This window comes from Chelonia mydas, chromosome 5 (genome assembly GCF_015237465.2).
Source record: "Chelonia mydas isolate rCheMyd1 chromosome 5, rCheMyd1.pri.v2, whole genome shotgun sequence".
Taxonomy (NCBI): domain Eukaryota; kingdom Metazoa; phylum Chordata; order Testudines; family Cheloniidae; genus Chelonia; species Chelonia mydas.
In genome coordinates, this window is record NC_051245.2 from 93721449 (window position 1) to 93740659 (window position 19211).

Consider the following 19211-nt stretch of genomic DNA (forward strand, 5'->3'; position numbering starts at 1 on the left):
AACTTTATTTTTAAATATCATTTCAAAATACATCATTCAAGTTTATCTACTGCCTTTTCACAAATCCCAATTTTTGCTTGCTCATAATTTTATATTCCTAATAAGCCTCATTACTGATTAAAAGAGAAAAGTCAGCAAACAGTACCAGTACCCTGAAGTTTCCCAGCTGTGTCCTAGCAAAGCTCAACGAAGACACCTGCTTAGTTTTGCAGCATTTCTTTTTATTCCTTCTTATCATTCCACCCCCATAATTATATTGCTTTATAAAATAAATCTGCTTAGCCTGCAGATGTGTACTTCTATGTCCCACTGTCCTTTTTTAATTGGAACATTATAATGCACTGTTGAGTGTTGGAGCAGTGTTAGAGCAGGAACTGAGAGTCAGGAGATTTGGGTTCTTTATCTACTCCTATTTATGATCGTGGGCAAGTTGCTAAGACCTACATTTTCAAAAGTGACCACTTCTTTTGGGTGCCTCCATTTTTGTGGGACCAATTTGAGACACCTGGCACCTGATTATCAGGTGTATTGAGCAACCAGAATCCCAGCTGAAAGTCAGTGGGGTCAGGTTTTTAAAGGTAGTTAGGCACCTAAAGATAGGCACCTAGCGGGATTTTCAAAGATGCCTAGGTGCCTAACACCCACTGGGAACTGGGCACCAACACACTTTTAAAAATCTCACTAGGTGCCTATCTGCATTTTTAGGCACCTAAATAGCTTTAAAAATCTGGCTCTGAGTACTAAGGGTACTCAGCACCTCTGAAAATCAAGCCAGAGATTCCTGATGTTGGGAACCCAAACTTTACAGACACGTCTGACAATTAAGGCCTTGACCTTTCTGTACCTGAATTTTTCATCACTAAAATGAAGATGATAATAGGCCTCTGTGTAAAGCACTTTAAGAATCTCAACCGAAAAGTGCTACAGTACATTTCACAAGAGCAAGACTCTTTGCAGTCTATTTTGCTTCTTTTTTTCTGTTTTATTTAACAGATGTCCTAGAAGCATCTCCTAACAGATTCAATTTGATCATTAGCATTTTTCTTGTTGACATGTAGTCTGTGATCTTGGGTTTGCTGCTTGCTTCACCAAGTTAGCATAGCAGCAAGTTTTGTATAGCTTGTTCCAGATGAGCCTTTTTGTTTAACATTACAGTAAACCACATCTGCAGGATGTTTACAGATTTCAATGCAATATGGTTTTATTGGCAGTTACTATCTAATTGCACTACTGTTTTAGAAGATTTTTCTAGTAAAGAAAAGACAGACATTATTCAGTAAAGTGAGCATCAGTATGAAAAAAGGATAAGAAATGTGCCGATGGTATAGAGAGAAGAAAATAGTTCATGCATCTACTTGTGTCTAGAAAATAACGCTTGAAGCATGTAAACAACAGCAAACAAGAGAACCTGAATTAGAACATATGCTAACATTACAACCCCACATAAAATAGTTAATAATAATAATTTATTAGATATGCTATTCTAATCAATTTCAGTATAATAGATTTCTGTGTGAAATGAATTTTTCAGTCATTTACAACCTCCTATATCACTGTTTTAATAGCCAAATCCCTGATTAATTCTCATCCAGATCTTACTATAATATCTTTATAAAAAACTATAATGGATATTACATAAAGTCTTAAATTACACAGCTAGTAAGCTTTAAGCGGCACATTCATGCTATGAGAAAATACTATTGTAGCAGATGATCTTGTATGCATTCATTTTCAATTGTTTATTCATACATTTTCTTGAAATTTTTGCAAAATATTTGATTGAAGAAGCGTTTCTTCCCAAACCCAGAGGGGCTGTGGGCATTGAGGAGACAATACACAAGTGGGCAAATCCCAAGCACAACACTCAGCTTGATTAGCCAAACTGGGCACTTGGCAGAATCCGCCCACCCTTGCCATGAAAGTTATTGCAACCCAAAGACTGGAAGAGACACTGCAGCTCCTTGTATCGTTCCCCTCTCGAGGCTAAAAAAATCCAAGTGGCCCAGCAGCACCACTTCCTTTGCCATCAATATCTCAGCCACATTATACAAGGAGTCCCTGAAGGCAGAGCTCTCTGATGCACAGGGTATGCACCAACCCTGCACAGCCCACCACCATTTTGCTGCAGGAGCAGGATTTGTCCATTTAAGTTAATGAATGTTTCGCCACTGACTCTAATGGGAGCAAGATCGGATCCTCAGTGTCCTTTTGGAGAGAACCCTCTGACCATAATGGCTGCAGCACTGATGGGTTTCAGACAGAAACTAATCAAGCATGGCTTCTGTAACATGAGCACTGTAGGGCTGAGGGGGAGAAGAAATAGCCTAAAACACTGGAGTGGTGAGAAGGAAAAGGCTTCCTCCCTTATAGCTTCTCTAATGCAAATCTATCTTGCAGGCAAGTAACATTCCAATACCTGCCATGTATATATGATGTAGGAATAATCTTGCAGTGGCAGGGAGTCTAGATAATTGCCTCTAATGTCTATGATTCTATAAAAAGGATTATACTTCCCTGTGCAAAGTACCATGCTTAACAGATACATAACTGTCCGCCGGGGCTCCAATGATAGTGCTGGGCTCTTTCAGGTGCCCCAAGAATGGTACCAAGAGCCTCCCAGGGAGATTCTTGGACTATTAAAAATAACTGCTGAATAACATCAAACAAGAAGCTGATCTCCAAAGGAGAAAGCTATCTTTCAAACAGAAATATCTAACCATCAGCAACAAAGGACATACAATTACAATCGGAACTAATTACCATTTGTTAGTTAGTTTTAAATTGCCTCTAGTAAAATCACACACACACACACAAAACTCCATTAATTTTGAATTGAAGTATATTTCCTCACAACACCACAAAAATTAAAAGTGCAAGGAAATCATAAGCTAAGGCAAAGTCCACACAAAACACAGTACCAGACTCCAATAATTTGCTTAGAAACAGCATCTGAAAGAAAGGTTAGACTTGCCAAAAAACAAATTCAAAATGGGTTCATTTTTAAATGCTTAGAACTCTAATTAATGGACTTACTTATAAATTCTCAGATAAGTACACCCATCTACTCACAGAGTGAGTGCTCTACAGCGTGTGAGAAGACACATTATATTATATATACGTAACACAGAGTTAAATGCAAATCTCAATGCTTTATGGAGACATTCGGGTGCATCCCTACTACATTGGCAGATTTGGTATGTTCTACTTGAGGCACTGCATTTAAAATGTCAAACATGCCAGAGTGAACAGGCCTTACTTGTTTTCGTTGCTGGCATCATACCGAGGCATGGGGTCAATATCGTTGCTATTGACATCATAGCTGGCGTTCGAATCCTGTAACCAACAGAAAAAGAGAGAGAGAGAACCAGTTTCTTATTAATTAGCCATTGACTCATGGGGCCCACATACATTCTTCAGCAGGTTTCTACAAGAGAGTAATTAGGTTAACTAACATTCCTGCGGTTTTGTGATGTTTTAGGAAAGGATTATATGTTCAATAATTACAGGATTTACATTTTTAAAATTTTGTTTTGGAAAGGGTGGAGGAAAACAAATACATTAGACAAAAGTATTTTTCCAACAACCATTATGAAATAGGAAGAGCTGCTTGTCACATATGTAAATTTATTACATAAAACTCTATATTCCTCCTCTGACACCTCTGTATATAACACCTGAAAAAGAGACGAGGTTTGCATTACATTTATCTAGGTTCAAAAACAATTGGATATAGTCTAAGAAAAGAAAAACTCCTGAAACTTTAGGAAGCAGAGATCCTTTATATTCCTCAAAGAAAATATTCCCACATACCGTTCAAACACATAACACAAACTATACACTCTGGAAAAGAATATACCTTTTTAAACTTCCTTATCTTTTCAGGGAGCAGAACTGTTTGTAATGTATGTGAAATGTGTGTTTTTGTCATATTGTCCGCATTTACCAAGATTCTTCCTGTTGAAAATAGTTTATAGTGCAAACAGTTGCTTGTTTCTGTGGCTTCTGTTAACTGATGTGGTAGCATGTGGTGCGTTGACATGGCAAGCAGATCCTTTTAATCTCTTCTTTGTTCAAAACCAGTTACCACATCCACCTCAAATTTTCCTGTTTGTAGCCACATAGAAGGCATTTGTCATCAAACCAGTGAATTGCCCTGGGGAAATTCCTCGCTGGCAGGGGGAGAAGGTGGGGAAGGGAGTAAATAGCTGCATTATATTCACTGGAAGGATAGGACTGGGATGAAGTTAGTGGCATCTGATACAATCTCGTCTGATCTATGAGGGAGGAAAGCTGTACCTGGCTTGTTTAAATAACCTATGATCTGGGAATTAACATGAAAGCTGTAGTGTGTGTGAAGATTGAACGAATCTTAAAATTGACAAATAAAGCTATATCCTGTCACTGATTTTTAGGCAGAACTTCCTGTTGATTTCAAAAGGGAGTTTATACACAGGATGGATGGCAGGATATGGCCGTAAGTGTGGCTAATTCAAAATCAATGGCTTTAGAACTGCGGACCCATTTCTAACTTTTTGGACCGGATGTCATCTCTACGTCTTGAATGCTATGTCAGGATGAAATTCACCCCTACAGCTAGCACCCTGCACAAGAGAATTTCATCCCAAATGCACTCATCTGTTTTCTTCACTGCTATTCATGTACAGCATGCACAGTCCATTTCATAAAAACAATAAGACACCCAAGGTCGTGCACTTCTGCATCATGACTAATCTGTGGCCTAGAATAATCACCCCTAGCAATGCACTACCCTGAGATTCTAAATAGCTTGAAAGGACAATGTCAGCTTTGGTAAGACAAAAAGTTTACCTACCAAGAGAGCAGCCTCTCCGTACATTAAGCAAATATTCCTATTTATTTTAAACCAATTGTTTAAATGTGACAAAACACAAGCAGACAGAAAACCTGTAAGGCCATAGAAAACTTACAATAAACAAAGGGCATGGTTCTCCTCTCATTTACAGTAGTGTGAATTGGGGATAACATCACTGGAATCAACAGAGCTACACTGGCGAGACCCCAAAGTGTTGCAGATGAGTGCAAGTCACACCCCTTTTTTCCTCTACATTTTTTCTAGCCATAGGATGGATAGCTTGAACTTAAATAAATACTCAGGAGGAAATAATTAAGTTAAGACCTTCAGGAATGGGCTGTTATCTCTCTAGACAAATATTTTTGCTCTACCAGGGTTTATACTCTCCCTTTAGCTATATACTCTTGAAATTAGCAGATGTGTAGCATATTCAAAAGCTCTGAGAGTGATGGTAGTGTGAGGACCACAGGTCAAAGCATTTAGATATGGGGTGAAAAATTACAAGATCATTGAATTCAACCCCCTCCTTATATTCCATAAGGATATAGATTCCTTATGGAAGACAAATCAGATATTAAACTGATATTATACAACATATTATCCTACAGATTATTTCCATATGAAAAAATATAATTTTTTGTAATTTCCTTCCTTTTATTGTTGCTGTTATAGAAAATCTTTCCTTTCTTTCTTTCTCCATCAACCAGAACAACACAGTCATCTTTCTACAAGCAGCAATCTCAATTCTGAATAATAAAACAGCATTCTGAACTACTGCAAAGACTCACATAATTCTGCATCAAGTCTGGGTGGGTTCTCTCAATGCCATCATCCAGGATGGTGATCACGACATTCTTTCCGGTGTAGCCTCTCTTCCAAGCACCTACTATGTTCATATCTGACTGACAGTGATGGGTGTTATCACTGCAGTGCTAAAGAGAGAAGAGGAGATAAATGCATTGGATGTTGGAGATAATTGAACAGTGGGGGGAGGGAGGGTTGGGATATTAGCTTATTCATTATCATAACCAATTAAATTATCAGCAGATGACTGTATTGATTTGAATAGCAGATACGGAAGATCAGTGTCTTCATTAACAAATACCAGGATAATTTAAAAGAAACGCTAAATGAAATGGAAATCACTAGAACTGCTTATTTCTTTTTAAATACCCAACAGTAGAAAAGGGCAGCTATTAGCTATGATGCCCAATTAGAAGTCCTGTATAAAATGAAACAAATTTTTTTTTCTGATCATTTGATGTGCTCACTGGAAATGTGCATTTGAATTTTTCAGCAAAACAAATCATACGCAGATAAGTCTGTAAAGAAACGTCTGTAGAGATAAGTCTGTAGAGAAACAGCCCTGGAAACAAAACTTGCTTTTTGGAGCTTCTGTGCTGTATAATTTCTTTACTGGATGTCTGGAAACTAATCCAGATTCGTTTCTATCTACAAAAGAAGGCTTTTGGCAGGTTTTGTGCAATATCAGCAGGAGATGAGCAGGACTTAAGAACCTTTAACCAAAACAACCCTCTGAAAAACTTGCAGCTTAAGATGCCTGATGAATTGTAGATGGCTATAAGTCAACATGTCGGGGTACAACTTGCTGAGGAATGGGTGTGGAGAGAGCTTAGAGTACCTAAAAATTAAATGACTCTCCTGTGACATGAGTACATCCGCCATTTATATGAAAAAATCTGGCTTGCTATGGAAATGAGAAATGACACTTGGATATTCATATACCCCCACTAGCAACTCTCTGACCCATAGACAAAGTGGTTCCCTATGAAGCCCGAACCATTCAGACCCTCATCAGTGTTGCTTTTCTCCAACTCAGTGAGAGCAAGGAGGGGGAAAAAAGAAGAAGGAAAGAAAGAAAGAAATGCTTGAACCTAGTATCATAGCAACAGTAGCCACATGAAAGCTCTCAGCGTTCATTCCCCGCTCCCCATTTCCTTGCACATGCACCTCAATGTAATGTTTTAGCATTTTGGAAACTGTAAACAGTTCAACTAAATAAAAAGGGACAGATTCTGCCCTGACTTATACACAGGGGGAGGGAATGGGGTAACCCCATTGAAGGCAATTTGTTAGCACAGAATGTGGTGTAAATTAATGTAAGATTACTACTGAGACCGCTCTTACCACTGCCTCCTTCCATTCACTGCACCTTGATACAATATACAAACCAGTGGATTTCACAGTGTTTATTAGAGGTTACTAAAGCAAGTTTGCTATTAAGCATTGTATAAACAAGGCATTTGTACAACTTTAGGGATCAACTCCAAAGAATGTCTAGCTGAGGACTGAAAGTAGAGTTATGTATATCATTCAAAAATGTGCAGACAGCTTGTTTTATAAGGTTAGCAACACTCTACACTTCCTTTTTTGCACACTTTGTGCAGTGGCTGCTCAAGACTCTTTGTGATATACAAACAATAATAAAACAGCATTCTGAACTACTGCAAAGACTCACATGATGCTTCATCAAGTCTGGGTGGGTTCTCTCAATGCCATCATCCAGGATGGTGTTACCATTGCAGTGCTAAAGATTATAACAGTGCTTCACACATAGAGTTCCCTTGTTTTTTTCAAAGTGCACTACAATCTTCAAACCAATTAATCTTCACCAAACAGCTGGGAGGTAGATAAATATGACTACTGACATTTTACAGCTGGGAAAATGGAGACATGAAGGGTGAAGTGATTTGCCCAACGTCACAGAGCAAGTCATAGGCGGAAGTGGGATGGGAGTTCCTGCCTCCCCTGCCCCAGGGTCAATTTACTGAACTATGCTGACTCACCACTCTGAGATGATCATGCCTTGACATATTTACCAGACACCTGTGAGCTAGAGGAGTAGACTTATTAGCCAGAAGCCAATACTAAAAGTAAAGTATTCTCCAGCAGGTCAGAGGTGGGGCACATAATCCCTTCAGTCTGACGAAAGACAGAAACTCCACCCTTCCTTTCTTCCTGGTTGCTGGGAATGAAGAAAGGGGGAAATGACTCCCAGTAACCAACATGCAACCCACCACTAGATCTTTCCTCCTCTCCTCCCTTTCTTTGAAATGAGCAGCAGCCCTTGGGGTGTTCTGTTCCTAGGCTTGTCTCTTTCCCTCTGGGGAAGAACTGCAGTTCTGGCTGCTCTGCTTCTTGGTCTAGTCCAGTGGTTCTCAACCTGCGGCCCACGGGCCGCTTGTGGCCCAATCAGCACAGCTCAGTGACCCATGTGACATCCTCAGGGCCATACGGGTAGTATTGGATGTGGCTCACAATAGTAAAAAGGTTTAGAACCACTAGTCTAGTCTCACCACTTGCCCCGGGCAAGTGTGTGGATGTTTGGTTCCTATTCCCCTGAAAGGCCCTTGGACCTCTACCAGAAGATGATTCCTTTCTCTCTCAGTGCTGTCAACAGGCTGCCCATGCCTGAATATCTGCTTCTGGGGCAGCAGCAGAGGTTCCCATTGGCCTCTTTCCTACACTGATGTACAAAAAAGCAAGACAAGATACACCTACCCCATTAGTGAATGATTAACTGATTCTTCTGATATACTGTGCCAGATCCTGGCCCCCACTTTGTGCTCCAGCACTGGGAAGACAGCCAAACTAAATGGGTGGTCAGAGAATCCCCTGGCAAAGGAGAATCTCCAGAAAGTATAGAGCTGGCATATCTCTATACCCAGTCCATCCTTCAGCCATAGCATAGGGGGCATATAAGGGATGAAAAGGTGGTATAAAGCCATCATCATTCCCATCCCCATCTCTGCCAAGCACATAGCAACTGCAGCTGAAGATGGAGCTCATCTTTGTTAAAATCCATCCTTTCCTTTCAACCCCTACTACTAACAACACCTTTGTCATCTCTCATCATGCCTATGGATCCTCTTCGTCCTCCTCTCACCTCTCCCTCCTAGTCTAGGCAAAATGCTGCTATTAGAATCATCTTCCTCTCCTGCTGCTCCGAGCAGTTCTCTGCCTCCATGCTCCCATCTCCTTCATTCTCTCCTGTCTCTGGCTCCCTTTCTTTTTTCCACATCAAGTTCAACCTTTTCTCCACCACAAATCCCCTGCCTCACAATCAGCTCCTCTCGCCCCAAAATTGCACCACAAACTGTACCCCACACTCTGAACTGGCATACCATTTTTCAGGCCAATCTGATTAGGTGTGTCAATTTTAAAGCAGTTTGAAAATTTAGCTTTTAATAGAAATGCTCTTTCAACCTCAACTACAGTGCAGTTAAGCACAGCCTCCAACTTGTTGTCCACTATAAATTCTCTCCTCCACCTCTTTAAATCCCTCCTTCAAAATCACTTCTAGCGAGAAATCTCCAGTGTAGACTTCCATTCTATCATTCTTCCTTAACTGTATTGTGTTTAAACTTTATTATCTGTTTCATATTCATCTGTCTGAATTACGTTGTCAGATCCTTGGGACAGGGACTTTGTGTTGTAAATGTTTGAAAGCACTGTGTAGATTTACAGAGCTACCTAAATAATGAATAGTCATTAAAATAAGAAAGCAAGTGCCTAAAATTAACTGGACTTTGTGTCAATGGGCAAGTACTGAAGCATCTTATTAATTCGCAATAATGTCAGTGTATTTTCTCTGTTCCCTCTTTTTGGAACATGATTTTTTGTGTGTCTGCAGTTGTAGTTTTTGCCCCCAGTCCTGCTTAACTTTACATAAGCACATGAGTTATCCTACTTCAATCAATGGAACTACTAAGATGCATTAAGTTAAATTTGCAGGATTGAGGCTTAATTTATCTTAACCTCTATTGATGTGAAGTTCTAAGGATCATTTTTATATTTGGTTGGCTATTTTAAAATATTGATTAGTTGTCAAATCTATCCCAGCAGTAACCAGACCAAAAAAAAAACACAAAAAACCCACAACAACCAACTTTGTTAACATACAAAACCTTGGGAGTCGCAGGTTTTTACCAGATCCATCCATATAAGTATTGCTGATTGATTTCTCCACTTCCGCCACAGAGAATAGGCAAGTACATGGAATCCTACCTTCCCATGGACAAGTTAGTTTAGTCACAGTAAAAGAGCATCATTTTAGCATACACTGTTTTTGCCCACTGCCTGAAGGATATCATTGAAAGGAGTAACAACCCCTCACCCAATATAATTTGACTGAGTTTTTTAAAAGGCAGTTAAAGGCTGATGTTTCTCTTTGTAGTGTTTAACTGCAAAACATTAATGACACGACAGTTAGCATTTAATCAGAAACCTCTGCAAGGACAGAGAGACTCTTGTGTTCCAAAAATGCTTAGGAAGCAAGAAGGGTGTTCTGAGGAAAATTACTGATCTAGAACTTCCCGCAGACTTGCAGTTCAAGTCTCATAGAGGTGAGAGGCCAAAAGAATCACTTGAATGTGGACAGTTTGGAAGCTATTCCTGCAATTAAGAAACAGGCACAGTGTTTAAAAGAAGTGAGTCAGCTATTAAAGGGGTTTTCTGCAATCTGCTACATTCTTTCAATGCTAGACTTGTGCCTGGAGTTTCATAGTTATTGTGTTACATACTCTCTCATAAGAATGGCCATACTGGGTCAGACCAAAGGTTCATCTAGCCCAGTATCCTGTCTTCCGACAGTGGCCAATGCCAGGTGCTTCAGAGGGAATGAACAGAACAGATAATCATCAAGTGATCCATGCCCTGTTGCCCATTCCCAGTTTCTGGCAAAAAGGCTAGGGACACCATCTCTAACCATTGATGGACCTATCCTCCATGAATTTATCTAGTACTTTTTTGAACCCTGTTATAGTCTTGACCTTCACAACATCCTCTGGCAAGGAGTTCCACAGGCTGACTATGTTGTATGAAGAAATACTTCCGTTTGTTTGTTTTAAACCTGCTGCCTATTAATTTCATTTGGTGACCCCTAGTTCTTGTGTTATGAGGAGTAAATAATATTTCCTTAATTACTTTCTCCACACCCGTCATGATTTTATAGACCTCAATCATATCCCCCTCTTAGTTGTCTCTTTTCCAAGTCTTGTTAATCTCTCCTCATACAGAGGATGTTCCATTCCCCTAATCATTTTTGTTGCCCTTTTCTGAACCTTTTCCAATTCCAATATATATTTTTTTACATGGGACAACCATATCTGCATGCAGTATTCAAGATGTGGGTGTATCATAGATTTATATAGAGGCAATATGATATTTTCTGTCTTATTATCTGTCCCTTTCTTAATGATTCCCAACATTTCTGTTAGCTTTTTTGATTGCTGCTGCAGATTGAGTAGATGTTTTCAAATGTAGCTCATTGTCTTTAACATTATCTTAACGTTTTGTGCCTGGTGTGCTAATTTCAGAGGTCTGATACTGGCTATATCCAGTTATGGATCAATACCAAAAAGGAATTGACAGAGTGAGGAACCAGTAATCATCTTAAAGTCAATATCTTGTGAAATTCTAGAGCCAAAAATGAATTTTCAGGAAAGCTATACACCGGACCCTCACTCGAATGCGGGATTTGGGATCCATACCAAGTACCACATTATAGCGGGCACTGTGTTAAAATGAAATTACTGTATACAGTAAATGTCACATCCATAAAGTATAGAAAACCTCAGAAAATAAACTCCTACTTGAAGGAAACAATAAATGAGAAAAAAAAGTGTTGCTTTATTAGAGATTTATAGTAGACATTACAATAAACTAGTCTAGTTTTTCTTTAAAAAGTCGGTGAATTGCTTTCGCTTCTTGCTGCTGTGCCGCTTCTGCTAAGCAAACTGCAAAAGACTACGTAGCTGCATAATTTTTATAGGCTCAAAGTCTTGCATCTCAAACCATCTCAAAGCAGTCTCTAAGCCAGCTACGGTCGCAGTAGACGTTGGAACAACATCCACTTCATCTTCCACTTCTTCTTCCACGGCGAAGGCCAATTCTTCAGCTTCTGGAATGTTGTTTGGTTGTACGACCTGAAGAATTTGGTCATCCATTAGACTGTAAGCAACGGGACAAAATTCTTCTGTTTCATCATTGCCTCTTGTCCAGGACTCGATATTTTGTGGCAGAGCAGTTACCCTGAGCCCGGACAGTTGCTGCACAGCTCCTGCATCCACTCCATTTCTGTTCTTCCAACTTCCTCCTCTGTAAATCCCTTCAAGTCGAATTCCTCGTCAGACTGTGATCTGCTTTCTTCATTTTCTTCCAGGAGCGGGTGGCCAAACGACTCTTTCAGTCCCACCATCCAACAGCGGTTTATCATTTCAGCGCATAATAAATTCCAGGAATCGCCACCAATGTAAAAGAAGTCTTTTGTAGTCAACTTCTTCAGAAAATCGGTGACAGACAACTCGTTTCTATCATTTGTCGTACCAAGTTCCATCGATAGTGCTGCTTAAAAATGGCAATAACACCTTGATCAAGCGGCTGGATTTTGGAAGTCGTGTTTTTAGGTAAGTATGCAACCTGTATTTTACCATCACAGGTTCAGAGTCTTTCGGCCGGAGGACATGCTGGACAGTTGCCTAGCAAATAACGGCCTTTTCTTCTAAGCATTTTGCCCGCAAATGCCTTTACACAGAAGGGACAAATTCAGTGAAGAACCATTGTTCAAAAATCTCTCTTGTCATCCAGGAATTTTTGGGGTTCTTGTACAAAAATGGCAGGCAATTCACATTTACGTGACAAAAGCACCGAGGCATGCGAGACTTTCCAATGCACAATGGTTTTAATTTATGCTTGCCTGTTGCATTCACACAAAACAATACAGTAAGGCGATCTTTTGCCTGTTTATATCCTTCTTTCTTACATTCATCTGTTCTAACAGCCAGGGTTTTATCGGGCAACATTTTATAATAAATTCCTGTTTCGTCTGCATTGTAAACCTGTTCCTCCGAGTAACCCTCTGCCTGTAAAATTTCCCTCAGCTTCACAGGGTATGATTGCGCGGCGTTGTCATCAACAGAGCGTTTTTCTCCTGAAACTGCAATCTGAGAGATTCCGTGTCTTTTCTGAAATTGCCGTAGCCAACCCAAACTCGCCTTAAAATTGCTGAATTTGCCATTTAGTTTCCGGTCGAATTTTTCCGCTTGCATGGCTATAAGCGAACCAGAGATTGGAATTCCTTTTTGCTGTTCTTGCACAAACCACATGTACACCGCAGAATCAAGATTGGCATCATTCGCTAAACAGGCTCGTTTTCTTTGAAGGTCATGCTCTTCATCCAGGTTATGAATGTAAGTTCCAAGATGGTCAGCATTCTTTAGCCATCCACGAAAGGTGGACTTGTTAATGCCAATATCGCAGCTAATCTTTGCCTAGGTTTTGCCATTTCTAAGTCGTTCGATAGAGTCCAATTTCTCCTGCACCGAGTAAGCCTTCCTTTTGTCCAACATTTTTGACATCTTTCTAAAGATAAATATTGTACCTGTAAATTTTTATTACATTACATTTGTATGGCATTCTAGGCCTACAGTAATCGTCTTAGGGCTTGTCTACACTAACGTGGGGTCGATCTCCCATTGACTGCGCTTGCGCTCCTCGTTCTGGTGGAGTACTAGAGTCGACAGGAAAGCACTCAGCGGTCAATTTATCTCGTCTATAATCAAAAAAATTGTACTGTACAGTACTTAAATTTGGGATCCATGACCGTGACTGTGTTATATGCGAATTCGTGTTATATAGACGCGCGTTCTAGCGAGGGTCCGGTGTATAAGGCATTCTATTCTGTCTTTGACAAGTTTTTAACAGCCAATTTCTCATGAATTGTTGATGTTATGCCCTCTGAAAGCTATCACATGGTACAAAGCACTGGTTTCCAGCAGTTCTTGCGTTAACAGTGGTTAAAGATCATGTCAAAGATCTGGCAGATCTCGAACTGATTTGGTGGAACAATACAAATACTTTAAAGCCCAGTAAATCTTCCAACCATTAGCCCCCCAACCAGAAATTAACAGGGAAAAAAGAACCTTGTAAAAAGACGGGCTCTTCCTGATTTTCACGTAGAACAGTAGTAAAAAAAGAGTCTTGCCATAGGCAGTAGACCTTGCAGTTTATGGTACACATTCTTTAGGTCTACGAGCTTCATCCACTGTATTATACAGTAATAAATGAAAGGGGGATGTTAATGATTAGGAGGAGTTTTTGCAGGAAATAAACATTTTAGTTTTCGTAAATGTAATCTAATATTTATTGCATGTTAAATAGAATATATGATGTGATAAAGTAGAACAGGTAGAACAGTCAGAATGGTCAAGGGCAAATTATTTGGACTTGATCAGCTCCTAAAATCCATGCATGGAGGGGACAGAACTGCATGGGCCAAGAGGTGGATCTTGGTTAACCAAGGAGTTGTCAAGGGAAGAGACCTTCTGCCTCTTCTGTGAGAGGAAATTCTGTGTTCGACATTTGGTTAACCACTAGCTGCCAGGATGTTATTCTCAGCTGGTCAGTAAATATATCCAAGCAGCAAAGTTTAGTTTCCCTTAGCTTTAGTGGAGATGGCTTACTGGTGCCAGGCTCAAGTTCATTTGGTACTTTTGATATGAAACAAGCTTCATTTTGAATGGAGGGGAGGAAACATCAGTTACCACAGTGAAGGATGACCTTCTAAAAGTCTAAATAGACAGATAGATCCACTGTTATAGTGGCCCATATGATTCAATATAAGCAAAGAAAACATGTTTTCAGGAACAGTATAACTCAGGAATGAGTTAAATTAGGCAGTTAGTAAATTGTGTTTACTGAGGGATAATGTTTTTTAAAATAATGCTTTTTTTCAAGAGTGTTTATCACATTTTTAATGTTGAGTATAAACTCTTCCATCAGAGCTAGCAATAAATGAAAGGGGGATGTTAATGATTAGGAGGAGTTTTTGCAGGAAATAAACATTTTAGTTTTCGTAAATGTAATCTAATATTTATTGCATGTTAAATAGGAAACACTGTCTGCATAGAAACTTCTTTTCCTCTGAGTTTCACCCCTGAACAGTTTTGGATCACAGCATTTTAAAGGCCTATAGAGGTTGGAGATATTATATGGACTGATTCATCTCATGCTTGAGATGCTTTCGATTAACTAGTATTTGATGTCTGAAACAACACATTTTACTGAACTGCTACTTTTTCCCATCTGAGTCTCTTTCCAATGAAATATTTGAAAAATATACAGTATTAAATATTTAGCTTCAAATTCATCCCTGGTATAACTTCAACATATTTGACTGAGTTACACCAGAGATGAATTTGGCGCTTGAACTTTTTGATTTTTCAAGTAAACAAGTAAAATGTATTTAAAGGCCAGTGGGAGGAAACAAATCAAAAACATACATTATTTTATAAGTTTGTTTAAACAGAGAAGCAGAACAGGGAATCAATGTAAATGGGTTCCTTATATTTATAGAACTATCTATTGGCTATAGGGAAACAAGAACAAGACAACAGAAGCTAATTTATCTCTATAAAAAATGAGTTAATGACTCAGGTTACTCTGTGACTTGACATTAAATTTCTAGTCTTCCCAAAAGGAGAACAATTCAGAATATAGTTAGCTCACATATACACTAAGACTATTCTATCATTTCTCATCACTGGAAATTTTAAAATAAAAATTGGATATTTTTCTGAAACATCTGCTCTGGTTCAAACAGAAATTAATTCAGGGAAGTCCTCTGGCCAGTTATACAGGAAGTAGGACTAAATAATCGTAATGATTCCTTCTGGCCATATAATTTATTAATCAATTCAACCAAGGACTATAGGTTCAAAGCTATTCTTTTTCTTTTCTATGTACTAGTTTATCAAGTATTCATATTTATTTGGTAAGAATTAACCTTGTGACTATACACACACAGATTTGCTGCATGTTGACTGATGGTATCATCAGCTCCATGATACCACTAAATTAATTTACTTATTAAATTAATTACAGTTCAAGTATAAAACAACAAAAAAATGAAAGTCACTATTAAGGCAAAATGTTTGGTCTGAAACAATGTTCACTAAATTCCTTTTGAAAAAAGGGAAACGATGCATCATATGACACTGTTCTGCAGTAAAACATGTAGGAGGTAAACCTAGCAAAAAACATTTACTAATGCTCCCTGCATGTGGGATGGATTTTGAGATCACAGAGAGGGTTGGAGATATAACTTACCAATCCTGTGGATCCTAGGAATTCATGAAGAAAGAATCCATCCAGACCCATGGATTCAGAGCCTTCTTTGGGCTCTGGGGCACCATCCTTCACTTGGTAGCCACGTGCCCTGAGGATGCTTCCATTATACATATACCCTACACTCCTCAGCCTGGGGGAACATCAGAGTGGATCGGAAGTTAATGCTGTTTTCACCTGCTTTAACTCCTGTCTAAGAAAAACTGTGGAAATCCTGTTGGAAGGAGCATATGCACAGAGTGGCTGTTCCCTGCCCTGAACTGTGCATCCTCATCCAGAGTGGTGTTATTCAGGAAGGGGGAATTATTCCACAAATACATCGTTCTTTCCATTCTGCCATTTTTGTGGCCTGTGCATTGTGCTTCTATGTGACCTCCATTAATTCCCACAAAAGAAAGAAGTATCAGAGAATTTTATTGAGAGTCTTATGACATATGGTCCTTTTCTTAAAGTGCCATGGAGTCATGTGATTACACTAAACTCATATGTCACGTTTTAAAATTCATGTATTGTTTGCCCTGAATGACTCTATGATGACCAGAAAACTACTGAAATCAGAAGCGAACCCTGCGAGGTGGGAGTGTCCCAGAGCTTGGGCTGCAGCCTGAGCCTGAATGTCTGCACCACAACTAAACAGACCCTTAGCCTGAGCCCCGCAAGCCCAAGTCAGCTGGCATGAGCCAGCTGCAGATGTCTAACTGCAGTGTAGACATACCCTCTACACTTGCGGTGGCATGCAGGATATGTGTAGCTACATGCCACAGAGAAAAGCAGGTCTCATCCACACTGCAATGTGTAGCTACATGCAGCAGTGAAAGGCTTTGGCAGCAGGGAAAGGATCCAGCAGCTCCCAGAGCAGCCAAAGCCTTTCACTGCGGTGGGGAAAGTCTTGAGCAATGAGAAGGCAGCGGTGTAGTGCAGATGTGGGAAGCAGTGCTTGGACATGTTGAGAGCCGTGTAGGGTATATACCATAAAGTTCTGGGCATGTCTTCACTTGCCTAAAGTTCTGGGCAAGTGTCTCACTCCTATTGATGCCTGTGCTGGGGGTTGCGCAGTGTCTGCAAGCTACATGCAAGCCAACATCACTGTAGTCATAGCCTTAGTGCTACATCAAGTAGGTTTGAGAGTGTGGTGCAGAGCAGAATGTGGAGGCTTTTAGTTGATTTTATTTCCTTAGGACTTCTTTGTCCTCAAAAATTGTATTGCTGTAACTATACAAGTATAGCAATACAAAGGTGCTTTATACGAGTATAGCTTATTCTTGTAGGGAAGGGGGGAAAGGTACACCAATATAAGGCACCTTTACCAGTATAACTGCATCCACAGTATACCAATATAATTATTTTGGTAAAAGCTCATGTCCCTAACTGACATAGTTATCCTGGTACAAAATCTAAGTGTAGACCAGGCCTTATCTTTTGAAAGAAAGGAGATACAAACAGCTTTCTTTATCAATAAGAGTCTTTACACTTTTCAGAGATCATCAATGTCAGGGAAAAAAAAGAGAGGTGGTGGGTGACAGGAAGGCCCAGAACAGAGTTAAAGAGATCAGAGCATAATGAAGCTGGGGAACACACTCCCAGAAATTAATCTACAGTACAAATTATTAATGTCATAATCATTTATTCTTGTCTCAGTTCTATAGTATTTTGCTTTGTGTTACTGTTATGACCTTGTCTCTTGGAGGCGCCTTGTTCCCTTTACTTGTCATCATTCACGCTGTTCATTCACCTCCACAGCTCCTGTCAAATAGAACTGACTTCTTGTATCCCTCTGCCTTATCGCCTGTCAAATCTTGGCTGAAAACATATCTTTTCTCCCTTATTCATGCCTCTTCATTTCTCCTTCACTTTGTTGTTATTTTCAGCTTTATGGCTGTATTATTTAACTGTGTAAATTGTTGTAGGAGACAATTTGTATGAAAAATACCATACAAAGTAAAGTGGCACCATAATAAAAGGAAGAGAAAAGAAAACTCCCATAGAGAGAATTTCAGCTTTTTTTAAAGCTATTATATTGTATCATGTAAGTACGTGACATGTTTTAAAGATATTTTCAATTTACTTCTTATAATGTAATGGGATTTTTGGAGCTATTAAGGACATCTTGTAAATTTGTAAGCAGACAATTTTGAAATTGTACATTATTTACTCAATACTGCAACCCCTCACAACAAGGTTAATGAAGGGTTTGCCATGTCAGTTTGTACTTTGAAGCTATCATGATGATCAAACAGATAGTCAAATTCATAATGTTAAGGAAATGTTACTGATTATGCACAGTTGTCAAATTTTAAACATGAGTATCTTGGCAATCATTAAATACAATGGGCCAAGTGCATTCTGTAGAACAGAGAAATTTAAAATGTACATCCCTGCACCATCTTCCCAAAGCTGAAATCAATCATAGAGCAAAACTGAGTAGGAGGTAAAATGTAAATATAAAAATGGGAATGATAATAGCATCATAGAAATGTAGGGCTGGAAGGGACCTTCAGAAATCATCAAGTCCAGCCACCTGTGCTAAGGCAGCACCAAGTAAACCTAGACCAACCTGTTTTTAAAAATCTCCAATGATGGGGTTTCCAAAACCTTTCTTGGAAGCCTATTCTTGAGCTTAACTGCCCTTAGTGTTAGAAAGCTTTTTCTAATATCTAACCTAAATCTCCCTTGCTGCAGATTAGCTCATTACTTCTTGTTTTACCTTCAGTGGACATGAAGAACAATTGATCACCGTCCTCTTTATTACAGCCCTCAACATATCTGAAGACTGTTGTATGTTCTCCTCTCAGTCTTCTTTTCTGAAGACTAAACATGCCCAAATTTTTTAATCTTCCCTCATAGGTCAGTTTAATAATTTTTACCATCCCCATTTTACAGAAGGGGAAACTTTGAGATCTACTGATGAAAAGCACCACCTAAGAAATAGGCTTTATTTAATAATTTTTGTCACTCTCCTCTGGATTCTCTCTCTAATTTGTCCACATCCTTCTTGAAGTGTGGCACCCAGAATCGCATCCAGTATTCCAGCTGAGACTTCACCAGTGCCACATACAGCAAGATAATTACTTCCCATGTCTTCCATACAACACTGCTGTTAATACACCTCACAATCCCATTAGCCATTTTTGCAACTGTATCACTTTGTTGACTCATATTCAGTTTGTGATCTACTATAATCCAAGATTCTTTTCAGTATTATTAGCCAGTTATTCCCTATTTTGTAGTTGTGCAT

At 39.3% G+C, this 19211-nt stretch overlaps 1 protein-coding gene across 3 annotated transcripts in view; it reads right to left on the bottom strand.

Annotated features, from left to right (window-relative positions):
* The window catches only part of PCSK5 (proprotein convertase subtilisin/kexin type 5), a 298169-nt gene that overhangs the window by 195438 nt on the left and 83520 nt on the right, over nucleotides 1-19211 (bottom strand). For all 3 annotated transcript variants that reach the window (XM_037901828.2, XM_007065550.4, XM_043547161.1), the window contains exons 4-5: nucleotides 5620-5763; nucleotides 3257-3333 (exon numbers count right to left, since the gene is read on the bottom strand). In XM_037901828.2, coding sequence (XP_037757756.1) covers nucleotides 3257-3333; nucleotides 5620-5763 — 221 coding nt within the window. The remainder of the gene's footprint in view (nucleotides 1-3256; nucleotides 3334-5619; nucleotides 5764-19211) is intronic.